This window comes from Mercenaria mercenaria, chromosome 2 (genome assembly GCF_021730395.1).
Source record: "Mercenaria mercenaria strain notata chromosome 2, MADL_Memer_1, whole genome shotgun sequence".
In the NCBI taxonomy this organism is placed as follows: domain Eukaryota; kingdom Metazoa; phylum Mollusca; class Bivalvia; order Venerida; family Veneridae; genus Mercenaria; species Mercenaria mercenaria.
Genome location: NC_069362.1, coordinates 107,640,699 through 107,663,156, shown reverse-complemented (window position 1 = coordinate 107,663,156; position 22,458 = coordinate 107,640,699). Strand labels below are relative to the sequence as shown.

The 22,458-nt window shown below is 34.8% G+C and overlaps 2 protein-coding genes across 4 annotated transcripts; both read right to left on the bottom strand.

Moving 5' to 3' along the window:
• Positions 1-607: 607 nt before the first annotated feature.
• On the bottom strand, positions 608-3,985 carry LOC128555332 (uncharacterized). Of its 2 annotated transcripts, none has more exons than XM_053537478.1 (2): positions 3,765-3,985; positions 608-2,423 (listed from the first exon to the last, which is right to left on the bottom strand). In XM_053537478.1, the coding sequence occupies exon 2, from the start codon at positions 1,650-1,652 to the stop codon at positions 699-701; it is 954 nt and encodes a 317-aa protein (XP_053393453.1). In that variant the 5' UTR covers positions 1,653-2,423; positions 3,765-3,985; the 3' UTR covers positions 608-698. The 2 variants fall into 2 exon arrangements, with proteins under 2 accessions (XP_053393453.1, XP_053393454.1); XM_053537479.1 differs by having other exon boundaries at positions 608-1,960.
• Positions 3,986-7,764: 3,779 nt separating this feature from the next.
• Positions 7,765-20,030, bottom strand: LOC123564852 (uncharacterized). Of its 2 annotated transcripts, none has more exons than XM_053537477.1 (7): positions 19,979-20,030; positions 18,182-18,321; positions 16,477-16,661; positions 13,040-13,163; positions 12,243-12,368; positions 9,891-10,595; positions 7,765-8,293 (listed from the first exon to the last, which is right to left on the bottom strand). In XM_053537477.1, the coding sequence occupies exons 2-7, from the start codon at positions 18,240-18,242 to the stop codon at positions 8,205-8,207; spliced, it is 1,290 nt and encodes a 429-aa protein (XP_053393452.1). In that variant the 5' UTR covers positions 18,243-18,321; positions 19,979-20,030; the 3' UTR covers positions 7,765-8,204. The 2 variants fall into 2 exon arrangements, with proteins under 2 accessions (XP_053393452.1, XP_053393451.1); XM_053537476.1 differs by having other exon boundaries at positions 16,432-16,661; positions 19,979-20,028.
• Between the last annotated feature and the right edge of the window lie 2,428 nt (positions 20,031-22,458).

Below are 22,458 nucleotides of genomic sequence, written 5' to 3'. Positions count from 1 at the left end.
AAGTCGGGGTAAACCTTTGGAATGGAACAGACTTTAGTACCGCTCCTGTGGACACAGTCTCAGATCTGTTAGTGTTTTGTCGGTCGCGTGTTGGTTAAAACGACTTTTCCTAGTTCTTATATGTCCTATGCAATGCACTATACTCAAATTCTAATAAAATACTATCTTATTTACACATTGCAAAATACGACACTAAGGCCTAAAAAATTCTTTGTTTCCGGTAACATGCTAAAAAAAATTAGGGTAGGTATGTTGGAAATTTTTCTTTTTTTTTTTTTAGATTTTTTTTAATTTAGTGAGACTTTTCAGATTTTTTTTGTATCATAAAATGAATACAAATAAGGGGGTTATGACTTTGGAGCATCAGTAAATTGATTTTTAACATCACTGACCATGTTTAAAGCATAAAAAGTGTAGTTTTGCAACTTTTTGTTAAAAAGTTGAAAAAAATTCTCCAAAAACATTTAAGGTCGGGCCAAAAATTTAGGGTAGGTCGGGATACCGGAAATAAACCATTTTTTACGCTTAATAAGTGATGGGAATATGTCTAATATATTAATAAATTTACATTTCTGTGTTTTATAAAAATATCTCGAATTGTTGTTTAGATATTATTTTCTATTTCAGTTGATACTCAAAGGTTTTGTGCCATGAAAAGAGTATTATATTGATATATTTTAAGAAAGTTTATTCATTTTTTAAAAACAATGCAAAGCGAACTTATTCACTATTATACACAAGTTGAAAAATAATTGCACCAATATCTGGACAAAACACCTTAAATAAATTCCAGAATTCAAAGTGTGTGAATATTCTCTTAAAGGCATAATACGTAGAATATAGACTTTGCAAAGGCCTATGGCAAACTTCCAACTACATAGAATTATGCATGTAGCTGAAGAGAAAAAATTGCGCCTGAAGATATGTCTCTGATCAAAAATGAGGAAATACGACAGCACAATAATGAATGAAACACCATACAAATTCATCAAAGATGTGAAGGTATATTCAAGCAAGAGCCACAATGTCAAAACTGTAGTAATTAACTGAGATACCAGAGCAAAAATAAGGTCAGCTGTTCCGTAAGGGAGCTCATCGTAACCTGACAGCACAGCTATAACTGCTTCTAGAAAATCTTTGATAAATTCCAATGAACAGAAATAGTAACCAGACATGTTTTCGGTCTGTGTTTGTACATTTCTCACATCAAAGCTGCCTTCGGGTTCGTCATACCAACCCCAGCTTCTTCTGAAATTGCTGTCTCCAAGCGTTTGATATAACTTAAAACTAAATGAAGTCATTCGATCTAGATTTGGCAGATTTCTGAAACGGAATGTATTATATATCCCAGTAGGAATAATGCATAAATCATACACCAAGTCGGTCAGTTCCGAACGTCGCAACCTGTTTAATGTCCATCGTCCCGTGAAGGGTTGACTATGGTTTGCCGTAGAGATAAAATATTGTATTGTACTTAAAAAGTAAATGTATTTCTCGAAGATATTTCTTGTAAAGTATTCATCATCAGGTAACATATACAGAACACCTTGGGTTCCGTCACCGTGTTGGGTATACGCATTGGTAGGACCAAGTTCCGACTTTTCCAAAGGTTCTTCTTCAGCATCTTCAACCGATTCTAGTAAAGATTTCATTAAAAGGTTCTCGGGAAAAATTTTAAATGTTCCTCTATGCAAATCATTCCTTTTTGACGTATTTTACACTCCTTTCTACAGATGGGACACGGGAAAGACTTTCCATTTGCTCTCCCATCTTCGTACAAGCAATGCTTTCGAACAAGAGAAATGACACATGCTTTGCAGAAATTGTGTTGACATGGTAGAATTCTTGGACTCTCAAATATTTCCATACATATCTGGCACGTTATAAGCGATTCTGAACATTTGAAACGAATCGTGTCATTTTCTGTAAGGGCATCCATTTTGTTGACATGGAGATTATTCTGAAAATGAGATTTGAGCCGCGCCATGAGAAAACCAACATAGTGCGTTTGCGACCAGCATGAATCCAGACTAGCCTGCGCAGTCTGGTCAGGATCCATGCTGTTCGCTAACAGTTTCTCTGATTGCAATAGGCTTTGAAAGCGAACAGCATGAATCCTGACCATGCTGATCGCAAACGCATTATGTTGGTTTTCTCATGGCGCCGCTTATTTGTTTTTCAAATAATACTTATTCCCTTTTGTATATCATATTCTAACACGATCCGCAGCAGTTGCTATATAAACATATAGCGAAATCGCCTATACATGAATCTACGATAAAATATAGCTCTTCCATTCCACCCTACGATTGTCACACGACTGCGAGATTCTACTCTGCTTCTGTTATATACCGACTAAATACTCGACTTTCTCAGTGATATGTAGATCTAGTAGACTAGTTATAAAAAGTACATCAAATTTTCTGAAACAAACAATTTGTAACTGATGAATTTATTTGTTTTTAATTTTACCGTAAGTAAATGTTTCAGCCCGGTAAGTTTCAACTTCAACACCAGTGCATCTATGTCTGGTCGTGTCTGTATTTTACAATTTCTGCGCTGTATGCACCACAAATGTCAACTAGATTCTACTTTGACAGTAAATAAATTGTAATTCATGTTCCAATCTTCCAGACTAAAGTGTTTACGTGTTTATATACCGCCGCAATGTTCTGGCGTGTATGTTTCAGTGCCATCATGTAGGTGACGTGCACTATTTTTAGAAACTCCATATATAAACATTGAACGAAGTATTTACTTCTGATTTCTATATCCGACCTTAGATGTTATTGAAAATAACATTTTAACCGAGGTAACTACTTAATACTTTAATTAAAATTTGTTGAATATCGGAAAATTCCGTTTTATGCAACGCTTTCCATTCGTGGGGAGGTTTTTATAATAGCATATGGCCAGCCGAATGACATATCGAGCTAAAATCGAAATAATAAATATGTTCCAATAATTTTATCAGTTAATAAAATATGGGCAGTCGTTCGGATGCGAATATTAAATAAAATATAGGCACATATTTATTATTATCTTAATTATTTGCCATTTGATGATACAGGGTTGAAAAAAAGTCCATTCCAGTAAAGCAAACGGCTATACTGTTATTGATAGATAAAAACCAATAAGAAAAGTCCATTATTTACAGAAAGGCTAAAATGTTTATGCTAACTGATGGAAATACAGTTTTGTCAGTGAGATACAATCCTTATCACTCACTGCATACCACTCACTGCATATCACTCACTGTAAATGCCGATCTACTTGTACATTGTGTATGCTACGCCGCGCTTGTGAAAATATTTGAATTTTTCTCCTTTCGAGGTGACATATATTCCATATTCACTCAAAACAAACAAATATCCTCTATTAGTTTCATTACAGTCTGCCTTGTTCGTACATGTACAATGTTGTAGCGTTTTTCGCTACATTTCATGAGGTTAGTTCACTTGCAGGCTTAGAAATAGCAATATGTTGCAAAATATTATATAAACAGTTTGCAAAGTTTGCATCGTTTTACAATATAGTAATTCAGTTTGTACTATACCAACAATGATTAAAGATCTAATGAAAATGTTGGTATCCAAGCTATTAAAAAAGCTAAGCTTATTACTTTCAAAAGTTGACATTTTATGAATTTAGAGTAAATAATACATTGTAGTTTCTCCAACAAAGAAATTTGATTTTAGTGGCATTATGTCTAGAAATCAGCATTTATTATGACTGAAAAAAAAAACAAACTAAACATGTCTTACTTTTCATTGTTTTGTTATGCCGACTTACTTTTCCAACTATTACGAACTTTCTTTTCACAGTTTAGATTAACACCGCCTTCCAAAATATGATTTAAAAATCGGTCTTGAGAAACCATTACAAAATTTCCTTAATACTTCATACACTTGTAGGAAACATCACAGAACAAAACTGTATGTTAAACTGTTAACTTCACTTCAAATTGTAAGTTTAATACACACGACTTTTCATCACTATCATATCGCTTTAAAGATTGTAATTTATATCAGTGACTTTCAAAAACATTTATCTTCCAACATTAATTTACGTTATCAATGTTTTGTACGGAAGCTAGGTGTGCATTTCTTTCATCTCGTGGCCATGAGTTAAATATCTTGTTGCCGAAAGTTAGTATCACATTCCCACGATTTGGTAACATGTGACCACGAGATAACTAACCCGTGGCCACGAAAAAGTATCTTGTTCCCACGTGTTAGTACCTCAAGGTCACGAAATAACTATTGTGTTCCCGGGAAATACTACTTTGTGGTCACAAGTTGGTTATCACGTGGCCACAAGATATTTTCTTTCGAAAACGAGATTGTGTCTCGATGCTTATCACCTTGGAGCTTCCGTAGTTTGGGGGTATATATGAAAGTTTTCTGTCGCCAAAGGTTATCAATTTGCCAAATTAGTATACATGTACATGATAAATTTATCAATTTATCAAACAAAAATATAGCCATTTTCAGCTTTCTGGCTGTTTTATAAACTAACATAATATTATAAGAAAATACATTTACAGTATGCAATGTGGTCCCCTGCCTAGCATTAACGAAAGACTTTGTTTTTTCGCTTATGTAGAATTACCGGTACTTGTTCTTCAGCTTAACTTTTGATCACTTTTTGAAGCCAATGATTGATAGCTCTACACATACGACCAAATGCTATTCCTACAAGTGACATTGCAGGAAGTAGCTTATCAGTTTAGAATCGGTAAAGCGTCTGAACATCAGATTTTACTAACAAAATTAGGTGTGAGCAAGGTAAGTACTAGGTGGGTGACGAAACAGCTGACAGAAGACCAAAAGGCGTTCCCCACCGCCCAAGAAGTTTAATCTGTCACCTTCTGTTGGCAAGGTTAGGCTTGTTGCTTTTTGGGGATTCACGTGGAATAATACTGGCTCATTTCATGCCAAAAGGTCAAACTGTGACTGCTTGATACTTTTAAGAAGTAATTTAGAAAAAAAAAACCTCAAAGAAAAACTGAAAAAATACGTCCCAGGATAGCCCAGAAAAATGTACTTCTTTTGCACGACAATGCCCTCTCTCATGCTGCCTCATCTACAGTAGAATTGTCTCACCCTCCTTACAGCCAAGGCATTTCCGCCTGCGAGTTTTATTTGTTTCCTGAACTGAAAAACGGCTTGCTGGAAACAAATAGCCTAAAATACTTTCGGCTGTTAAAAGTGGGAGAAGGTCGGAGAACTGAATTAATGAAAACGTGGATGGTTTCTGAATCAAAATGCCGTCATATACTGGTAATTTATGCACACCTTATAGCTAATTTTCAGCTTTTGATGGCGGAGGAATCCCCAAATGCCGCTTTGTGCATTATTTCATCACGAGCGGACAACCGGGTTTAACGTCTCGACGACAAAATTATATGCAAGAATAGCGACTTTCCAACTTTTCGAGGTGGAATAAGACCACAGGTGACCACCGGGCACTAATTAATGTACGGGCAACTGAGAGCACCTCCGACCTTTCACAAGTCAGCAAATGGCTTCCACACATTAGAGTTCTGCTCACCAAGAGAGGATTTGAACCCACAGTAGTGAGTGGCAAGTGATTCAAAGAACCACTCGGACATGGATACTCCTCCTAACCGAACTATTCATCCAAGCTTAAAAATGGTATTCATTATACGATAACTTATTTCTAAAATGTTTTGAGATCCCCATCCCCTCAATATACTCCTCTCTCTGATGTCCACGTCCGTTCTCCGACCCCCGTCACACACGTCTAGGTTACATACTACCAATTCAATTCTTCTTTATTTCATAATTTCATATAAACAATGAAATATTAAGACATCATTTTCAGTACTTTAGAGCATTTAAATTATATGAAAAACCAAATTTGGTCATTAAGTATGAAATGTCTTCTTATCAAAAATAGAAAAATACTGCATGACATGCTATTTAACACATATTTCATTAAGGAAAAAATTCTGTTCTGAAAAATATCACCCTCTGAAAATGCTCTCATGAAAATAGCCGTTTAGCAGTTACGAGTATGTAGACATTTTCTCTATAAATAAAACTAAAACCCGGAAATTCACAATGAAAATGGTCTAGATCTTTTCTCAATACAACAATCATCACTAAAACTAAGCCAAAAATATTACTGCCACATCCTCATATCACTCATTATACCAGATTTCATCAACAGCATGGAACTAGATTTTGGACTACTTCACATGTAACACTGAGTAGTCACTTCCTGTTTGGTGTAATCAGTCCTTATGACACTGTAATTACGTATCATCGGCATTCTGCGGCCGTAAACATAGCTGTACGTGCTCATGATCTTCCGTAAAATTCCCGAGAATGCCGAAATCGAATATGGACAATACGTAATTTACAGGTAGCTATGACAATCACAAAAATCGTTATTAAAATCTTTTCTTTTTTTGAGTGTTTCTAAAATTTTGTAATTATTATGTGTACGATTTCATATAGTTTGGTAAAAAGAATAGATTTGGTCAAAACTGTTTTTGTTTGTTTGTTTTAGGTTTAATGTGGAGACATATCCTGCTAGTATATTTCAGATATGAATTTTGATTAAAACAAAATGGCTGCCAAACTTCTGGCGTAATTGAATCAAGTCAGATTATTTATTAGCTCCAGCGATAGTATCGTTTCCGAGAGTAAATTTAGTGTTTTCTTGCAGATTTCATTCTTCTTGAAGTTTGCCAAAAGTTAGCCGTAAAAGCGGAATAACTCTGTATGGGATACACGGAAGTTGAAATCTTGTTTTGGAAGTTAAACAGTTAAATCATCGTGCAATAAAGGAACTGACATATTTGTTACTCAGCTGTTTGTTGTAGGATCATTAAATCTACGTGCAAGATAAATGATTTAACAGGAAACGGGATGAAAGCTGAAGTATCAAGACATTTATGACATCGTGGAATGCGGAAACTTTCGAAGGGATGGAACAAGAAGTTTTTTAGTCACTAGTGTTTCTGATCTAAACCAGTTCATAACCTGTGTAAATGAGCTTTTGTGTTTTGTGATTTAATCAAAACACAGGCCATTGTGCATTTTATGGCTGGTGTAAATCAACTATAAAGAAAACGTGATGACCAAACAAATGATTGTAGGATTCCAGTCTGCGCAGTAAGTAGCTTTGATAATTTACAAAATGTGTTGATTATAGCATGTACTTAAAGGGTAGTCGGCAAGATAAAATCGTTACACTGCTTGTTGGTGACAGGATACGGGATATACGCTGTCTCGAAAATCCATATCAGGCTCAGCAGTGTAACTAATAGTGCAACACCAAGATCAGCCTGCACGGATGTGCAGCCTTCCGTGCAGGCTGATCTTAGTCTGCACTGGTCGCAAAGGACGAATCACTTGCCGCCAGCAGGCTAAAGGTTAAAGTGTTTAAATTACCCATCTTTTTAACGACTGCTTTTGTAAAAGGTATTGCTTCAATTTATATTATTTTAAATAATGTTTCTAATTTTCAAAAGAAACAAAAAAGCTTAAATTGCGAGTTTCATTATAAACACATGTTGTTTCTTATATGCGGGGATATTTCAGTTGCCGTATGCAAGATACCACAGTTTTAAATAATGTTATGCTTTTGATTATCACATTATCAAGGTCTTCGAGTGCTTTGTCGTTTTATTTATCATGAACCAGGGTTCAGATACGCAGAATACACAGAGCTTGACTTTCTCCTCTGTTTAATTGGCAATTAAATTGAGCCATGTTAGAATGAGCAATAAAGTACAGTATTTCAAACAATTTATTCGGATTTTGTATGTTCTCAGTGTTTGTTAAAAAGTTTTATAAATACAATTTCACATTTTAGATAACACAAATAAATCACCATTACAAATTCGCAAACTGATATTTTCATATAAGGTCAAATTAAGATGTTCAATATCTTAATCTAATCTGTGAGCATAAAATCTGGAGAATTCCGATATCGCATACACGTCTAAAATTTTGCACTATAAGAGTGTACGATTTGATGAGGTTCAGGAAATGACTAAATTTGACAAAGCTGTATTTTAAGTGACTTCAAAGTCTGGTTAAAAGTTTAATAAATGCTATTTCACATTAGAAATAAAAATAAATTAATCTGCTAAAATGATATTTTCACATAAAGTCAAATTAAGGAGTTTTGGTATTTTGATTTAATCTGAGAGCAGAAAACTGTTTTTATCATCGTTTGCTATCCCATTCCAACTTGTACTCTTTCATTCTTTCATCATAGGTGGAACTCATGGCAGCCTCGTACGACGGGGGTGCACCTGCAATAAAAGAAAACACCTTCATATTTCTCAGACGTACCAACACGTCACAGCACTCACACGTCACCGCGCCAGTGTTGAGCTGTGACTTATTGTGTTGTGAAACGTTGCGTTTTTTAAGCAAGACAGCTCTTAATTTCCGTCTTTTTTTACAGATTTGAAAAAAATGTTTCACTCTTTCACTACACGTTTTATGTTTCAAATTACACAAATACACAAACATAATAAAAATATGTAAAAGAAAAGTAGATATTTTTTATTTCAACATTTAATTTGAGAAAGCGGTCGTGCTTACATCAGCCATACAATATTCATACCATTTTACACCCTTCAGATAAAATATTACTTTCAGCGAGTTCGAATCCGCAACTTGTCTTGAATAGTAAGCTAATAACGTTACGTTAACGCCACGCACACTTCTCACTTTTCATAAGTATACGTAATGACAGCTTTCAATAAGTTATTTATTTCATAAATAAAAATGATGGTAACCACAGGGTATGTCTGTAGTCCGACGGTCAAAAGCCTGTCTACGCATACAGATCAAGTATTAATTTTCGTGCCACACATTTTTTATGTATATGTACAAGGTCTGTGGTTTAGATATAAATTCATCATAATTGATTTTAGAAAAGCATTTGATTTGGTTGATGAGGGAGGTCTGTTAAAAAAAAGTTTGAACTGTATAAATGTGACAAATGTTTGAAAAATACCAAAATATCACCAAGATGTACAAATTAATAACCCATTCTCTCAAGGCTTTGAACTTATGACACGTGCAGAACGCATAACTACCAACCATAACGCAGAAAAGCGGAAAGGATCACCGGTATAGCAAGCCAATGGACAGAGCGCCGTGATTCAGAACCGACGAGTACGATACCAGACATGAGTGGATTTTTAAAATGTTTTTGAAAAGATGAAAGTAAGGAATAAAGCTCAAAATGTTTTGTTGAACTGGCGACCTGAAATTTAATGTAACTTCAATTCAAAAGAATTTTTTGCCGATATAACATCGAGTTGTAGAAATGATTCATATCAAATGAAGCAAAATTTGGATCTACTCGTATTAAAAAAGAATGAAAACGAAAAATATTCATCGTCTGCTCTTACAAAAAAATACTGGCTGTCAAACGACTTTACATTCGTCCCTCATTTATCGATTATTGCAAATTCATTCCAAGTATTGGTAAGATTTTCATTCATAAGTCATATTTTTATTGTACACGAAAATGAAAGTTTCTTTTTTTTTGTAAATTAAGTCGTGATGTCGTTCTTTGAAGTTTCGAAGAAAAAACTAATTCTAATGTGAATACAACATAATGCTTGTCAACATGAAAGTTTTATATCGTCCTACCTAATGCAATTGCACTTATTGACTTTGTATGAAAGGCCGTATATTTTTGGCCTTTGACCTTTTAGCCCTGAAACTTATATGATAATGTATTTGTGTCAAGCAGCCTTTTGAATCTCGAAATGTTGACCAAACACTGTCTTCCTTAATTTTTTACTTAATTAAATCCTGACCTACAAGCAACGACCTATAAATTCTTAGATGGAACAGTAAATCCATGCAAGTGAATTGTAACTAATGTACCTGAAGGTGACATCTGTGGCTGGTAATCTGAGGTGCCTGGTGTAAGAGATTGGTAACCCATAGTTTGACTGTTCATCCGGGCACCTGGTACTGGTGAGGGGGCTTGTGAATGACGTGTAGAGGTACGCGCTTGACTGGCGGCCTGTCTTGAATGTATTTGATTACCGACTTGATGGCTTGACTGGCTGCCTAATTGCCGTGGAGAGGTATGGACTTGACCTGTGGCCTGCATGGGATGTAACTGACTTTTGGCTTGCTGGATAAACTGGTTGCCTAATTGCCGCGGAGAGGTATGAACTTGACTTGTGGCCTGCATGGGATGTAACTGACTTCCGGCTTGATGGCTTGACTGGTTGCCAAATTGTCGTGGATTGATAAACATTGGTGTTTTCGTGTTAGACTGGTGTCTAGTACTTGTTCTAGCGACTAAAACATTTGACTGATTTCCTGACTGTCCCGAAGCGGTATGAAAGGTAACAGGGGACTGCTTCTGATTGTCAAATTGTCGCGGCGAGGTGTTTATATGGGAGACAGGCTGCAACGGTATACTCTCATGACCACGGGGTGTTTGCCGAAGCCTTGTTTCCGGTGGAGCGTGGATACCTGTAGGATATGACTGGTAACCACCTACAACGGCTTGCTGGTTCCCAGACAATCCCGTCCGATAGTATCCAGCCGAAGTATGCATTGTTACATTTCTTGGACCTGCAATACAACAGAAATAAGTAAAAAATACACAGAATGAAGCAAGTATTATAACGTTTAGTTTACTACTTAGTATATATATGTATAGTGGTGCAAACGTAGTCACAGTGATTTCCTTTAGTGAAGTTACACCGTCATAGTTCAGGTCACAAGAGAGTTTACATATTTTAATAGTGGAGGAAGACCTCAGCTACCAGTCAGTACTAGGAGCCAGTGCCAGACCAGGAAAACCTCATGTATAAATCCAGGAAGACCCCAGATTCAAGTCCAGGAAACCTCCAGGTGCCAGTACGGGAATTACTTTGGGCAAAAAAAAGAGAGAGCGTGGTAGAGCCACTATCATTCTGCAAGCCTGTTGAATGACTCCTTTACACGATGATCCAAGAGGCACTCGAACCCACAGAGATAAGATACAAATTATTCGAAGTCTGTGGTCCTAACCACAGGCGACAGAGTCCCCACAGTGATCACAATTTACGTTCAAACAGAAGGATATATAATGTACCTCCAAAAGGCGCCGTTTTAGGACAATTTTAGTGAGTAATGCGGCGAGTATTCTTTAAAATCATATGCCACTTTACCAAGGCTCATTAAAATACCCTACATACTTTTCGAGCTATTGCAGTACAGATTCAGAAGGACAATCCGTCAGTTTAGATTTTAATTATATGACTTCTACATGTATATATACAAAGATATTATCATGTATATAAGGCTCTTCACAACATTTCAATAGCTAGTAAGGCTAAATGAATTAAATTACAGTGCAATGATTTGTCTGTTTGTGTTAATATAACGACAAAAGTAAGCTACATGTAAGGATAATCGTCTGATAATGTCTGCTTTTAAGTAATTTGCTAGTTTTGGTGTGATGGACCCGTAATCAAACTTGGTAATAACTGAGTGTTTGCTTGTTCTTCTTGGGCGGCTCGGCATTATTTGGGTGTATATTGTTTAGGGAGTTTATCGTTTACCAATTGTGGTTGTGGGTCCACTACCTTAATAACATTTCTCATCCTTTTCGTACACTGTTCACAATAATGACATCTTGTTTGATATGCCATGTTTTTGTATGATATGTTATGTTTATGTCAGAAGTCCATAAGGGCTTTGACTTCAATACACTTTGAAAACTTTGGTAATCAAGATACATTATAATCAGACATGTCCCAACTGAACACCATGTTATGCATCACAATAGCAGAATACCAATTCTAAATAACAGTTCAGCTGCAATGTCGAATCAAAAGAATGTGGAGATATTATACAGTGAACAGGAGATATTCCTCGTGTTTTAATCGTACTTGAAATTAATTGAGAAACACTATCTTTTTTATCATAATTCGAACATAGTCACATTTCAGCTTAGTAGCTGAGTTAGATATATTATAGAAAATAGCTGTTGGCAATACGCATAACAAAAGTGTGTCAGCATTCCCACATCAATCGATGTCATCAAAATCCTGTATAGGTCATATGAGCTATGGAACGGGCATTGTGAACATGAAGAGAGCCTTTCCAACAATCTTATAAGACATAGAGGGAAAGACAGACATACTGGCGGGCGTAAATTGCTGTTTTTCTATTAGTAAATCTAACTGTGCAGCGGAGAACAAATATTGAAATGATATATACATGTATATTAACCTGCTGAAACGCGCACATTCCGGTTGTGACGCTTACAACATACCATGGTTACGCAGCTTATTACAAAACATAGTACAACTGCTGAGGAAACACATATCGCCACCAATATTGCGACGGAGATCGAGCCTGAAATATCAGAAGTCTCAATTATAGTAATATTCAGGGATTTATCCCGAAACAGTTTCATTCTGTTACTATATTATCATTATTATTATAATATTATTATTATCATTTTCACAATCAATATTATTATTATTATTATTATTATTATTATTATTTACCAGATTTTTATAGCGCTCTTTTCATCCATAAAATAAACGTTCAAAAGCGCTGTACAAACTACATATCACAGAATGATATGGACATACAATACAACACAAAAATACATCAACAATAAAAGGCATTTAGCCTGAATCAGATTTTACTCTACATTTAAATTGTACTAGATATTATAAAGAATAATAAACAACAGTAAATAGTTTCAAAAAGGGTCAATTTAGCCTTAAAAGTAATTTTCGTATGTTTGAGATCGCGAAAACATATGACAAATTTCCAAAGAGGAAACAAATGACCATAGAAAACTGTCCTACGCAATTGATGATAACAGCTTTTAATCATTTCATTATTCTTACTTTATGCAATGTTAAAATATACATGTTTTAAGAGTGTAGTATTAAAAAGCTGATTCTTATTACTGTTGACATATATAAACATGTTAATTTTATGCTATCACATAACCTATATGTAACAATTGTTCATATTTTCAATCTAGAATAGTCAAAGTCAATATCACTCACCTGTTTCTAAATAAACTTTCAGTGTTACTTTATCACTTCCGCCCGAAGATCTTAACTTTATAAAAACACTCGAAGAATCGTCACACCATTCGTCGTAAGATATTTGTCCACAAGTAAACTTTCTCTGTAAAGCATTCGAATTAGAGACAACATTATAATAGACATCCGCGAATTAAGACAAAGTAGAGGTGAACACCTATGACGGTCGATTTTCACGGGGACCATTTCAACATTACTTTATTATTTTACGTGTGGTAGGAAAACTGCGTTAACAGCGAAATGCCTGGCTTATTATGCCAACATGTAGATTTGGCTTCGTCTGTTCGTCCGTCCGTCTGTCCGTCAGAGAAAATTTGTAAAAAGTATTGAACGACCGTCAAGAAATTGTGTAGGAATGTACTCAACATTAAGAGTTGTGCACCCAAGATTTTAGCGAAACTGGGCACAAAGTGAGCTATGTGTTCGTTGTCCGTCTTCATCCGTCGTCGTTCACAATATACTGTTTACATTCTATAGGTTGCAATTCTAGTTCAATCGCAATGAAACTTGGTCAGAATGTTGTGTAGAATATTTCGAGTTTGACACCGGGTCACTTTGTGACTAGGCCAGATCGTAGATAAAAAGTTGTTAAAACTCTATATATCCAATTTTTCTACAGGATCTATATCTCGACCTGGTCAAAATATGTGTCTTAATAAAATCTACATCAAGTTTGAAACTAGATTATCTATAGGCCATTAGGTGAAGTTATAGAAAACATCATTTACAGACTAGAGGCCATGATTTATTTTCGATCTTTATAAAACCTGGTAAGAATATTTGACTTTATAAAGTCTAGATATAGTTTGAAATTTGATTTTCTGTGATTAGAAACGGGATCACGAGGCTGTATTATAGAAAATAGAACATTGTTAATACTGTAGACTCAATATTTTCTACTGGAACTTATGAAACCGGGTCAGAATAATGCCTTTATCAAATGTATGGCTGAAATGTAACGAAAATCTAGGTAGTGATCTACAAGTTTCATGAAGATCTATCAATGGATAACTTTGTTTAATGGAAATATTTTATGCTCTAACTCTGTAGTTACTGAAACGATTCTGATAAAAGATACGTTTGCTTCACCACCGTACAATGATATATATTTGTGTTAAATGTCATTAAGATCCGTTTATAAGTTACTTTGCTATGTTGGAATTTATGGATTGTAAAATAATTAAAGGACAATAACTCTGGTTAATAATGACATCCTGACAAAACTGCGTGTGCACCATTGCCCTATAGTGATCTGTATTTGTGGAGAGTTTCATGAAGATCCTTCAATAGGTTACTTAGATACCATAAGAAATAACTTTTTTTCCAAATCAAGGGGAAATACTCTACTTTTACAGAGTAAAGGGGAGTAATTCTATATGTGAGCAAAGATCATGTACCAATAAATGATTATGTGAGATTTAGTGATTCTAGCCAAACTACTTACTGAATTAAAAGCATTTTCATTTATTTTCCAAATCAAGGGGAAAAACTCCAGGTAAAAAGGTATAATACAATGTGTGAGCAAAGGTCATGTTAATAATTACGTAAGGCTTGATGATTCTAGCTGAAATACTTTTGGAATCATAAGCATTTTCTATTTTGGGAAAATCTTCTTTTACTGGGCCAAGTCGGATGATTTTAAGCGTGAGCAAAGGTCATGTGTAATTAATAATTATGTGAGGTTTGGTTATTCTAGCTGGAATACTTAGCCGAAATACGTTTTCATTTTCTTTTTACAAACAAATCAAATGGAAAATCTATTTTTACAGGGTCATGGGGGCGAATTCTATGACTGAGCAAAGGTCACGTGCTTTTTATAAATATTTTAGGTTTAGTAATTCTAGCATTAACACTTTTTGAATCATAAGCATTTTCACTTTCGGACGGACGCGCGGACGGACAAACATCCGGACGGACAAAACCAAAACAATGTGCCTTCGCCTTCGGCAGAGGATAATATGACATACCTAATCATTATTTATGGGCATGTATTGTCGTCTGCACATAATACTTAAATGTTGAGATGTCCCCTTTAAAATATCGATCGTCCTAGGTGTCCACAGTCCACTTCGTCTTAATTCGCAAATGTCTAACAGTCGACAACAATATGAAAGACGACAACATTATCACAGTCGGCAACATTATCACAGACGACAACATTATCATAACAGACAACATCGTCAGAGTAGACAACATCGTCAGAGTAGACAATATTAACTCAGTCGACAACTGTGTCAGCTGGATATCCCGACCAACTTCCACCGGACACAGATATTATGAAATTCGAGAAAAAAAGAAACGTGGGCAACTTGTAACTGCATTTATTATGGCCTATGGATAATGATTGTCATTAATTATCGTAAAAATACGGGAACAATCCGGTGGTCTGAACTTCCGTCTATAATTCCAGATTGTGAGCCATCTCGTGGCAGAAATATACCACTATACGTAAAGGAATAAATTCCAGAATGCGAACGAATATGACACGCATTGCCTAATTAAGTACTGTTACATCTAGATTAGTAAAAATTATTAAATTGATCAGTGAAAGTAAAGTATAACGGAACTAAAACACATGCAAATTTGACAACTTTTTGAACATTTTTTCAAAGCAGGTTCTCCAATTTTTAGTTGGTTACTGCTGTCCGACGAAAAAGCAACCTCCGTCGGGCGCGTCCGTTGGTCAGGCCGTCGGTCCGACGACGTTTGGATTTGACTAAAGTCTTGATCTGTAGATGATCCCTGTCCATATTAAAGTCAGTGCACCAATATATACAGAGGGAGGTAGAGGGGTGACATACAATTTTGCCTCAAAAAATCTTTTCAATTTCTATTACCTTAAGCATACATTTATATTAATCAAAAGATAAATTACACTTTAATAAGTTCAGTCATTGAAGGTACAAATCATGGCACAGTCGAAACAACTTAAGTCGAAAAGATCACTTTATGTAGATATGTCGGATAAAATTTATTGGTAAAGCTATATTAATTATGTAGACAATACATCTTAATAAATCACGACATACCGTGTTATTTCACACTACGTCGACATAAATACTCCTACATAGACACATCATCCGTGTGTACCATATACGTTTCCATAGTCTTTTGACATTAGTGTTATCAAGCTCGGCAGATATGGACTGAAGGGGATGAGGCAAGGTGAACCTCACCCCTTCCAGCCCATACCAACCTCGACCTGATAACATTGATATCAAAAGAGAGTAGCCTGTGGTCTTCTATTCGTCGTGTCGGCGTGCTTATTTTGTCATTCTGGTATCTTAGCTCGACACGCCGACGACACACCGACACATCAACATCAAGGAAGCAAAGGGATGATAAATTCAAACCTCGACACCAAAGAAATCGCTTGCAAAGTTCTTGTAATACTTCACTTCAGTACTACAGCTTAGTTGCAAAGTTTCTGGTTTGATGCAGATTTGTTGCTGTCGTGTATCGCTATTGGTGAACTCAAGTGTACAGGAACCTAAATACCCTCCATTATATCTCACACAGGCATCTTCTATCACTTCCATGCTGAATAAGTCACCACATGAATCCTTAACAGCTATATCTAAGCCTGAAAAGGTAATTTAAGGACATGACTCCATTTGTACAAATATTCTCTACATTTTCTTAGGCTCAATAAAAACACCAATGGTATATTTAAGAAATAATATATCTCATCCAGTGATTTGTCGTTGAATAAATCACTGCTTGGAGTTCAGATGCGAAGGAATTATATCACGAGGGCGTAGCCCGAGTGATATAATAATACGCATCTGAACGACAAGCAGTGATTTATTCAAGAGCAAATCACTAAATGAGATATATTATTTCGATTCTAACACGTTATAAAGGATTTTAAAGTACATCCTTGATGACATGCATTAAATATTTGCCCGTTTTCAATCGGTTTCTTTTCCAGCGCGCCGCTATGCCGCTTGACGCCGTGACGTAATAAATGTGACGTCAGAACAGTGATTTGTTGTATGATAATTCATTGCTTTCTTCCTTCTTTGTTTAATAGGAAAATGAATCGGATCGTGTTAGAATTGCCAATTTAGCACGTTGATATAGCGGTAACTGTACTGAACAAAACAGCAGTCAAAGTCCTATTGTTTAGGAATAGGAAGTTACGAAAATATGTTACAAGTCATCTAATGAAACAATACTGATTATTAAATTCTAATTGAATTACCTAAAATAGTCGGTAGATCTAGTAAAACAACAAAATTAAGAACTTTTTTTTCTCAATGTTTCCGGTAGGATTTTAATCTTTTGTTCTTACTATTCTACATATACATTCCAGTCTATAAAATATCAAAACCCAGAATGAATATTATCTAAATTTGCATTATTATTTGACGTATCCACAAATTTGATCTACATTCCGTTTCAAATCATTTTACTGTGTGACTAACGCAGAAGACATCTTTACTGAGCACATGTATGTTACAGTGACTAAATTGGTTTTTTGATTAATGCTCTTTGCTTTAATCAAAATGTCACAGATTTAGTTTGATTTTAGTCCAGCTTCTTTTCCTTATTCAAAAGATATTACTTGAATCTTGTAGCGTGTACCGTTAACCTTGAATACATGTCTAACAATGAAAATGCATGCGTACAGAGTATGATGCTACCTTTTCAGTCCTAGATCTTTTTTCAAAAAAGACTTAATGTTGCGTTCAAAATCAATGTCAAAGATAAAGTTTGGTGACGCGTGCAATTTTATATAACAAAACTGAACGACTTTTGCAGAATGGAATCGGACAAGTAATGCATCAATCAATCTCGGTGTAGAATTATTTAGAGTGAAGAAACGATCCAGCTGGCTTGCGGAATGTCAGTTGTTCTACCCAGGTGCCAGCCTATGTCGGAGGGACACCTGGGGTTTTCCTTCACCATGCAAGGCTGGAAAGTCGCCATATGACATACAGTTGTTGCAGTATGGCGATAATCCATCCGACTAGATAAGTAGAATTTATTTTGAAATTAAAGAGAAAACTTAGCTCAATGTTTATGCAAATTTATCAAGGACAACACACACTCGTATCATCAAGATCATTTACTAAAACGAAAATTAAACAAATGACTTACATGCGTCTGCTACTTGCGACATAATAGCCTGTAGTAAAACAAGCAACAAAAGCCAAGTCATAATGGCGTCGTCACCAGGAATCACGGTGTGTCCGGTTCAAGCAGACATATTTCCATTTTAATTCCAGCTGTTGATTCCTCTGAAAACAGTGAATATTTGTTTTATTTTCAAATATACAAAACTTGATTATGCTTGCATCTGTTTCAATATTTTTACTAATAAGTCCTCTAACCGAATCGCTATTTCCCAATATATAGAGAATATTTGTTTGTTTTGTGTGAATATGGAATATATCTCACTGAGAAGTGAGAAAATTTCAAATATTTTCACGAGCGCGTAGCGCGAGTGAAAATGTGAAACTTTTCTCACTTCGAGGTGAGATATATTCCATATTCACGAAAACAAACAAATTTTCTTTTTATTTTATGATCAATTACGTTGAGATTTGCATTTTGCAACTATTTTTAATCTCAGAGCGGGAAACAGACGCGCGTAAACAGACATGACGTCAGACGTGCTGTGACGTTATAAAGACGCATACAACATAAAGTTCCATTTTATTTTATTCTTTGCTGCATAACGTTATGAAATTATCTTTAAGTAAAATAATTTGAATCGGGAAATAAACTATAAAGAACAAAGTGCGACTACAATTTTCATCCTGTTTTAAGCAAATAATTTAAAATTAATACAAAATGTAATGAGGGGGTGGAGCTATATCTCTCACAGTGTGAAAATATAGATTTCATATTTTCACAGTGTGAGTGATGAAATATGAAAATATTTAACTGATAGAAGACAGTATTTCATTAGTTAGCATAAAATAAATGATTCTTTTCACCAGTGTAATTTCACCCAGGAGCTAAAATTGTTAGATGCAGGAAGATTTTTTTTTTTTTTTTTTTTTTAAGTTTTGTTTTAAATGCCACATAGTCGACAAGAAACGTAAAACAATATCTTACATCTACCTGCGACATAAATGTCAGCATGTATAATAAAGTTTCATTGAAATCCCTGTAAAACTTTGAAAGTAGTCTTAGCTGCCATTATTACAGAGTACAAATTTTACTTTAACTCTTGAGAGACTTTGACCGACTCTGGAATGAATATATATATGAGCCGCGCCATGAGAAAACCAACATACTAGTGGCTTTGCGACCAGCATGGATCCAGACCAGCCTGCGCATCCGCGCAATCTGGTCAGGATCCATGCTGTTCGCTTTTTTCAGACATTGGAAATAACAGCTAGTTTTGGACTGGAATTTCAGTTCGGAACACTAGCTGCTATAATAACAGCGCTGCTAAAGTAAGTTATGTGTGGATAGGCTCTGGGAGAGAAGGGACAAAGGTAAAGGGTTTAGATTGGTACCGTATCAACCTACTTGTAAACAGAAAACAATACGAAATTAGAGTGCCCCAACTTCTTATTATTAGTTAATTTCAATATCAATTGCCTCCACAGTTCGTATCTTTTTCTCTTTAATCTTGGCAGAAAACAGAGAGGCACCGGTTTCCATATGCCTCAGTGTAGCTACGGCCCTGGAAAACGCAACAAGTTCCATTCTAAACTTTTGAAACAACCCTTTACTTTTCTGCGTCGGATATCGTGACTACTTTTGTTGCCACAAATATAAACAGTGAAGATCCATGTTTTTTCTTGCCTACCTCGTAAATTTTTATTTCTATTTTGACCGTTTTCGTTTTCTGCATGGAGCAAATACAAAAAATGCCACAATATTCTATATATTTAACGTTTCAAAATAACAAAAAACAAACCCAAACATAGCAGTACTTACAAGTTACCACTTTGGTGCCGCGTGACGTCACACACATTTACGTCACACATTGTACAGTATAAAGATTGTTCCAAAACATTTTCCCAATGCTTAAAATTATAACACAGACTTTCCCAGATATTTTTATTTTTTTTTTTATTTTCAACAACAGGTAACATAACATGACATACAAAATATGAAGGGGTTTACGTTCAGCAATGCATCATAAATCATATATAGATTACAATGAAATGTCTTAGTACACGTCAAATGGATAGATCTAGCATTATATTGTGTATTGTTTTTGAAAAACACTAAAACAAACAAACTTTCCCTAACATAGAGTTCAAACAAGTTCGAAACAAGATCTCTGTGTTTAGGACAGTTTTAAAAAAGTATATTGACCTGTTGCGTTTTAAAGTACCGATCATACAAATATATATATACTCGAAAGAATGCAAGATCAACATAAAAATACGGATCTTACAAGTTAGATACATGTGTATATATACCCGAAAGAATGTAAGATCAACATAGCACGCACTCGTCAAGCTGTTTGAGTTGTACCCCTTTAATCATATCAACTTGATTCTGTTGAGAACTTTTATATCTTCTTTGTTTAAAGTTTGAAATTTAAATAAATCTTTTACATTTGATATGATTTTTCTTTCCATCACTGCACTTCCATGCTTTACATTTGAAAATTTTAATCCGTTTTTGTGCTTCCAGATAACAAATTTCGTTTCAAAAACGAAAGTATTTAAAACGTTAGAGTTTTTCGAATAAGTTGTCCTTATACCTAGTACTATCTTGGAATAATCAAGAGTAATGTGCTCCTCGGGCAGAATTAAATGGAATATTTCGTTTACAAAAATCCATAATCGTTTAATATCACAGCATTCCCAAAAAAGATGTTTTAATGTTTCCATTTTCGCTTTACATATGTTGCATAACCCGTTAGATGTGTTCATTAAGAATAATTTGTGTTCCGTGAAAATAACATTGTGAACAAATCTCCATTGAAAATATTTCGTGCTCGAAGGACAATATGATTTGTAAATGTTCATCCAAATTTTGTCCCAACTTGGAGAGGAAAGACTTAAATTTTGTTCCCATTTCAATTCAACTTTTAATGGTGATTTATTATTACAGTATACTAACTGTTTCATTATATCACGTACATGCAAGTTCGAGTGATGTACCAATTTACATCCATTTGTCAAAAGTTCAAGATTTTTAAACTTAAAAAAGGGTTTATTTACTGTTTTTGAGTCTTCATTTGACTTTAAAATAGATAAATACTCTGCTGGAATACTACTTCTTACAACTGACCATTCAGATATCCAATTTGCCCTTCTCTTTAGCTTTTGAAAAATCTGATTACTTGATATAAATTTCTTTTTCCCCAGATCCCATATATGTCTAATACTTGTAATACCGCTTTCTAAAAATGATTTAATGAGAAAAGGATTCATATGAAAAAGTATATCTCTATTATTAAATAAGGAAGTATCTAAAATATCTTCTACCGTCACTGGTTTTATTTTTTGAAGTAGTTTACTCCAGTGCTTTATTGCCAGTGCATAATAAGAAGACACTCTTCTTTCATAATAATAATAATAATAATAATAATAATAATAAAGCCTTTATTTAACGAGGAAAACTCATTTGACGAACAACATCAATCTTCCATGAGGCCCTCAAAACAATACATAACATATACAATAATCGATATTATTTAAGTATGAACATCTGCAAAGAAAGAATGTCTGTGAATAGATGTTATCTAACGACTGTAAATAATATTTACCAGTTGAGTTCCAGTTATCTAACTTTGAGTGTATGATTTTATAAATCATTTTAATGTTAAGTGATTCTCGTATATCTGAAATATTATATAAATTTATTCCCCCTTGCCATTTCCCTTTTTTCAACGTCAGTTTAGCAACAAGCGACTTTTTTCCGTTCCATAAAAAGTCAGAAATCAAATCTTCAAGTTCTTTTTCATATTTTTCCGGAATACCTCTACTTTCAATTTCAAAATTTAATACAGAAAAAACATGCGTTTTTGTCAATAAAGATTTACCCTGTACGGTCAGATTTCTGGATTTCCAGACTTGTAAAGAGCTTTTTATTTTATTTATTTTAGCCCGCCGTATTGCATCATTGATGATTTCCTTGAAAGACGGCGTTTTTCCTTTTAGTTTGCCAATAAATAGTCCAAATTTTCTATCTTTATTGAGTTTAGCACCGGATGCTTTTTCGTATTATGTCAAATCTTTGAATATGTATTTCAGCGACGTTTCATTTTTAGCAAAAAATTGTGTATCATCCACAAACTGATTTATTTTCGCCGATGATGTAAGATCTGTTGACGGTAGCGCTATGCCTTGAATATTTTCATTTTGTCTTATGCAGCATGCCATTGGCTCTGCTTGAATAATATATAAAATTGGGGCGCACGGACAGCCCTGCTTTATAGACCTTGAAATAGGGAAGAA

Excerpts from the sequence above, each read along its gene's own strand:
- LOC128555332 (XM_053537478.1), bottom strand. The coding sequence starts at position 1,652 with ATGAAATCTTTACTAGAATCGGTTGAAGATGCTGAAGAAGAACCTTTG.
- LOC123564852 (XM_053537476.1), bottom strand. The coding sequence starts at position 18,242 with ATGACTTGGCTTTTGTTGCTTGTTTTACTACAGGCTATTATGTCGCAA. Across the intron at positions 13,164-16,431 it reads GCGATTTCTTTGGTGTCGAG|AGAAAGTTTACTTGTGGACA; the intron begins GTTTGAATTTAT and ends AATGCTTTACAG. Across the intron at positions 10,596-12,242 it reads GAATGTGCGCGTTTCAGCAG|GTCCAAGAAATGTAACAATG; the intron begins GTTAATATACAT and ends GTTGTATTGCAG.